We start from the raw sequence: 6000 nt of genomic DNA on the forward strand, positions 1-6000 counted from the left end.
CAGCTGTCAGAGCTAAACATAAAAGAGAGCAGCATGCTCAGTGTACAAGTGAAATTAATAAGTCTGACCATAAGAATCAATGCTGGATGTCCTTCCAACATGGCTCTAATTATGTTTTTCCAGCTGAAGACAGCATCTCAAAGACTGGGCATCATGAGGAGGAAAACCAGAAGCTAGCTCAGGTTTGAACCACGAGAGAATTTTGCTGCAGCAGTCGGAGTACCTGCACTCAATGCTGTGTGTATTCTCAGAAGTGAATGTCACCGTGGCTCCTTTCCTCAGACCCAAGTTCCATTCCAAAGCAAAAGTTAATGTGCCAAGGAGTGGTAAGCATCCAGGTCTTGTTCTGAGAGGCAGCTGGGATGTAGCCAAGATGTCCACCTGAAAGCAAGGACTGCAAGTGTCATCATGAAGAATTCTATTCTGATAAACTTTTTGTCCTTCCCACCCAAGCCCTGGGTTCAGTATGAAGGAATGTCCTTTTGAAGCTTTCTGAAAATGCTGTACCTAACTGTCTATCATCACCTCTGCCTCTTGCTGTGGCATCTGGTGCCTCCTGAATCAAGACAGACTTGAGGGGTAAAGACTGATTCTTATCTGTTGGAGATAGGCACCTCCATCAGCCAAATCCATATTGAGGAGGGGATCAGGAACCTCCCTTCAGGAATTCTGTAGGCAAACCCAGCATCATCTCCCAAGATCTCTCTTTTGTCATGACTCTCAAGAAAAACTTTGTTGTCCACATTTGGGACAGGGAGACTGTTTCTAGCAAGTTACGTGCATTTTCTTGCAAACCAATCTCCTGGTGTGGGTTTTGCTCTGCCCTTTCAACCTTCCAGGAGGCAGAACTGCAGCACCCCTAAAACCACTTGTAAAACATTGGTCACTCTCTGCGTGTCTTATCTGCCTCTTTTTCTTCTTCAAAACCTTGTTGCTGTAAGTTCCAGAACTGAGCTGGGGGAAATCAAGAAGTCCATTGCAATGTTTGGGTTTGTGGTCATGTTGCGCAAAAAATAGTTTTCTCTGTTGTGAAAGTATCCAGCAACTTTAGAAACTAGGAAGCAACTACTTTGCAACAGCCAACCTTTTGGTCCAGTGGCTAAACCAGAAACCGGGAAAATACACTTCTTCAGGCAGAAATTACAAAAATTTGTACTCACATTTCTCATGGGGAAAAAAAATCACCCAGAACTGATTTTTAGGTTGTATTTTTAGTCCCAAACTGGAAATTCCCAGTTCTTCAAAGAATATGGATATCATTGATGAAGGGAGAAACATACAGACTGGAGTTAGGGAAATTTTAGGGAAGTAGAACATTGCTCAAGACTTCTGTGTATCTGAGTTGCAGTGATGCTTCTGATAGGGGTCTTTCACCCTTCTCTCTCATTAGAAATTTCTCCTTAGGAGACTCTGGCTTTTTTCCTTCTTGTTACATTTAATTGCTTTCTCTCCCCTTCATTGCCATGCCTCATCCTGCCACGTCTCAGCAGAATCTGCAACATCTATCATTTTTTTCTGCTACATCGTGAGCAAACTGGCTGGCACTGAATACTACACAGCCTGCTCTGTTTCTGTCTTCACAAATGATTCTCCAGAGTGTTCAGGACCTTCCTCACATGCTCTACAGATGAACATTACATTGTTCCTGCTCCCAGCCAGTCCAGCACACTCAGCAATATTCTCATCTACGGCTGCTGTACACTGAAAAGTAAAAACCTCTGTGTTGGGAAGCTGGACTGTGGGAATCTGAGACACGTCACTCAGAAGACATCCTCATGCAAGGAGCAGAATCAACATTTATTAAATTTTTTTTAAAAACGAATTAACACACCATGTGCTGAAGGAGAAGGAAACACTACAGCCATGAATAATTTTTCCTTTCAGAGGAGGGACAAGGACACTCCACTGAATGCTCTTTCAAATTCTGCTCCAGTGATTTGAAGGACAAGTATCCTTTCATTAAACAGTTATGGCCTTTTCCACATCATTGAGATATTGGCTGGACCAGGAGGCAAGGGAAGTGATGGAGAATTAAGACCCTTGTTTCTGAAGAGGAGAGTGGAAAGGTTCACAGTAGGTCTTTAACATCAGCCTGAACTATTTCGTCAGGACTGATCTCCAGATTGTAAAGGATGGAGGGGCACAGGCTGGGAACTGAGGTACATTGAAGCTCTGATTTTATGTCCTTCCTCAGAGAAGCTTGACTGCCTGCTCACAAATTCGATAGCAACTTGTGATGCAAAGGACATTATTCCAGTTACTGTAAGTGTTGGGGTCTCTGTTTCCCTTGACATGAATTGCAGCACATTTTTCTGCAAAGAGTAAATTAGGCTCCCCAGGCTTCCAGAACCTGTAAAAGAAAGTTCCTTTATTGGAAATGCACTAGCATGCCTGACAGTGCATGTGGAGTCACCTCAAACAGTTGTGGAAGAGAAAAGGAAAGTCACTGTGACAGAAATCAGGAGCCATAGTTTTGAATAGAAAATTATGTAAGTTTTCTGACTTGCAGAGCAGCTGAAGACAGAAATCCACCTCTGACAAATACCTGCCTTATACAATGTATTGGTCACTTAGACTGAGGGCATGAATTTTAGGGCTCTCCTCACTCCACCAGGATACTCACGTGGCTGTATCTTCATATGGAGTGTGATCCACCCACTGCCACCCATTTTTGTAAGCAGCTAAGCCTATGTAGTATTTTGTTTCATAGATGTTAGTAACTTTTTCTTTTGTCAAGTTGAAGAGGAACTCCTGGAAAAAAAAGCACAATATCCATGAGGGGCAGGACTGAGCACAGAGAGGCATCAGGAGTCCCCGTGGGCTGGGGCTGGTGCTGCAGAGGTGCAGACAGGACCTTCCCCCTCCCCTGCAGGACACTCAGGGGCTCCGAGTCCCCTCCAGGGCCAGCACTGTGTCTCTGCCTGCTGGGTCCCTCTCTCAGCCCTGTGCACTTACCTGCTCTGCCTTGCTGTTGATCACCACCAGCTGGGAGCCCATCCCAGTGCAGTTCTGTGCACTCTCAGACCATGACATCGTGTCAGGGGACAGGAAATAGCAGCTTCCTTGAAACCTTCTCCAGCCCTTTGGGCAGCACATCCAGACATCCACTGTGGGGGAAAAAATCCTGCTTTTGAACAAGATGTGCTGTCCTTCATGGCTGTGAGTTCAAAATAGGCTCCCAGGTGTTAGGTGTGGGGTTTGAACCCAAAGCCTGGATGGAGATAAATGATCTCTTCTGCTCTCCACAAGTAAAGCTGTCAGCAGCCTGGCAGGCTCCTGTCACAAAGCCCCTGCCTGAAGGGGCCTCTTCCCTTTCTCTCTCTGTCCTGCCATGTCTATGCAACCTCTTTTTGATGAGAGACATGGTTTCTGCCTTACCCTTCTTGAGGAAGCAAGATGGGAAGTAGTTGGCTTGCACTTTTCTAGAAACACTTCCATCAGAGAAGAGCTGTCCAAGCTCTCAGCTCATGCAGATTCAGAGCCTTACAGCAAACTACTCTGACGGCCTTGCTGCCACCACAGGCAGTTCCTTACACAGGCAGCTTATCCAAGAGATCTGCCTTATGCCCAGAGATTCAAATGGTGGATTAAAAGCTACAGATATGTTCTCACAATGGTTGAGGCTGCATGAGAAGGGATCTCTGACCTGAGTTTGAGAACTTGCACTACCAGCATTCCAGCACTCCATATTACCATCATTTCATGTGTGACTGCAGCTCAGCTCCCCAGCTATTCTGAACTAAACATCATCCTCCCTCCACTGTCCCTCACACTGACCATCATGCTTGTGTGAACAGGCAGTGAGCCAGCACAGGGAGTGGAGCTGGATTGAGCCAGCCAGTATAAAAGCACTTTCATCTAGATCAGTAGACTAGACTTGCAATAGAGGGGTTGTGTGAGGGGAAGAGTAGGAAGGTTGGTCAAATGCAGGTATGGAATGACCCACCCTCTTTCACTGTCCTGGAGCATGTTTTCCTAGCATTCTTAGTAAAGATGTACAATAGAGTGTCTTCTTACCTAAATTCCCCAGATTCCTTCCTTAAAACAACCCATTGTGACTGACAGTACTATTCCCCACTTCAAAGTTTGGGGAGGAACCAGACAAAATTTTGATGAAGTCCTTTTGTTACTTCTGAGGCTCTCAGAATCACTTACCTTTCTCTGCAGAACTGCTGGGGACACAGTACCACTCTGTAGAGTTCTGGAAGAGAGTCTTGTATGGGCCATAGCTTCCATCAAGTAAAACCACTGAGAAGAGAGGAAACCAAAGCAAAGGGCTACTGTCATCCTTTTCACCTTGTGCAGGAGCAACCTGTGCTATCCTAACCCTCCTGCTTTGGAGCCCCAAAAGAGATTCTGTTATGTTAACAAGTGATGAAATCTGGATAGAGAAATGAGGTGAGAACAGCAGGCAACTTCTCCCACTACCAGTCATCCATTCCCTTGGAAGAGCTTCTCTCACCTCAGATTGCTGAGAGACTCACTTGCCCAGCTGACAAATCTGGATTAGAAATCCTCTGAGGATGAGGCGAGGAAAGGGAAAAAGAAATCATGGGATAAGCTAATAAGAGTGGAGAGGTCTGTTTTGGTGAAGGGCATTTGCCTGCCTGGAAGAGGGACTAGCATATGGATTTTCACCTGACAAAAAGCAGTCACCTAAGCCCTTCATCCCAAGGGAATTAAGACACCCTGGAACTTACCAAGGCAGATGGTCACAAAAGCAGCTTTGATTAAAAGGGCAAAAATAAGGAAGACCCAGATGTTCAGCCAGGAGCAGCTTCTCTCTTCTGCTGGAGATGAAAAACAAGAATGGAAATGTCCCAGGCCAGAGTTAGGAGCAGGATAACCCAGGGGGCTCTGTTCCCCAACAACCTACTACCGGGGACTGGAGAGCCCCACAGGTGCTGGAAGCAGGTCCTGCAGGCTGTCCCTACCAGAGGCTCAGACTCACAGAGTACAGTAGCACAGGGGCTGCCATGAGGCTGTTTTTTTATTTCCTTGTTTATCACAAGATGTGCCTGTATTCTGCCCAAACCTCACTCCCCCTTTGTCCTGTCAGACCTCCTTTCTCCTCAACACATCTTCCTTGTTGCCTTCCATTACCCTGTCAGTCACTGAACAGTCTTTCTGGATCTCCCTCCTCTTCCTCTCTCTTTAGAGCTTCTTTCTCTCACTACCTGGATTTTGCCTCTGTACTGTGAGCCCCTTTCTGCATTGGCACAGTCCCCCAAAGGAGTGACTGCCCAGCTCAGGGTGTGCACAGCCAGACACACAGAGGGATTGTTTCCACATGGCGAAGAGGCACTTGGGAGAGCCCTGGCTGGTTGTCCTTGGAGACACCAGAGAATGGGAGCAGGGACTTGTGCTCAGCAGGATGCAGAGAGCTTTAGCAGGGCAATCACAGAAGGATAGCACCCTTCAGCCCCATAGTTTACAGACACATCACTGAAGGGAATAGCAGAGCATGCTCTGCCTGGACTTCCATTTCCCCTGGCTCTAGGAAAAGGTCATTCTGCCAGCCTGGGCACTGCACACTTCCCCCATCCATTGCTTTGCTCTTGCCCTAAGCCCCATCTCCTGGTAGGAAATCCAGCCACCGCCCCATGCCCCAGATCCATCCCAGCTCTGTCTTTCCCCCAGCTCCTTTGACAGGAGGACAGAAAGGAAGGAAAATATGGGGGTTACCTGCACTTCCAGGACTGATTCTCCCTTGGCCATTCATCTTCTCTACAAGAGGATCACTCTTCTCCAAGGGTCTTTGTTACCAGTGTGGCCAAAACAGCCTTCCTCCTGCACAGGCCACCTCCCACACTGGTGTACCCCACAGCACATAGGAATTGGGGAATTTTTCATCATTTCCCGGCCAGGACATTTCATAAGATGCTCATTGCAACACAGAAAGTCACCACCGAGGCAAAGGAAAACAAATGAAGAGGAGGATCTCTGCAGCTCACACAATCTCCCTTTGCGCAGCCTCAGGCAGTTTCTCAGGTCATACAT

General features: G+C 46.9%; 1 protein-coding gene across 1 annotated transcript; it reads right to left on the bottom strand.

Moving 5' to 3' along the window:
• Window positions 1–1852: 1852 nt before the first annotated feature.
• Window positions 1853–6000, bottom strand: LOC128803150 (C-type lectin domain family 4 member E-like). Its single transcript, XM_053969803.1, has 6 exons — window positions 5955–6000; window positions 4701–4790; window positions 4156–4248; window positions 2956–3107; window positions 2624–2751; window positions 1853–2350 (listed from the first exon to the last, which is right to left on the bottom strand). The coding sequence occupies exons 1-6, from the start codon at window positions 5998–6000 to the stop codon at window positions 2191–2193; spliced, it is 669 nt and encodes a 222-aa protein (XP_053825778.1). The 3' UTR covers window positions 1853–2190.

This window comes from Vidua macroura, chromosome 2 (genome assembly GCF_024509145.1).
Source record: "Vidua macroura isolate BioBank_ID:100142 chromosome 2, ASM2450914v1, whole genome shotgun sequence".
Lineage (NCBI taxonomy): Eukaryota > Metazoa > Chordata > Aves > Passeriformes > Viduidae > Vidua > Vidua macroura.

Bases quoted from the DNA above. Each gene is read 5' to 3' on its own strand.
- LOC128803150 (XM_053969803.1), bottom strand. From the start codon at position 6,000: ATGTATGACCTGAGAAACTGCCTGAGGCTGCGCAAAGGGAGATTGT. The intron at 4,249-4,700 runs GTAAGTTCCAGG...CTCTCTTCTCAG, and splicing joins TTTTGTGACCATCTGCCTTG to TGGTTTTACTTGATGGAAGC. The intron at 2,351-2,623 runs GTGAGTATCCTG...TTTCTTTTACAG, and splicing joins CCATATGAAGATACAGCCAC to GTTCTGGAAGCCTGGGGAGC.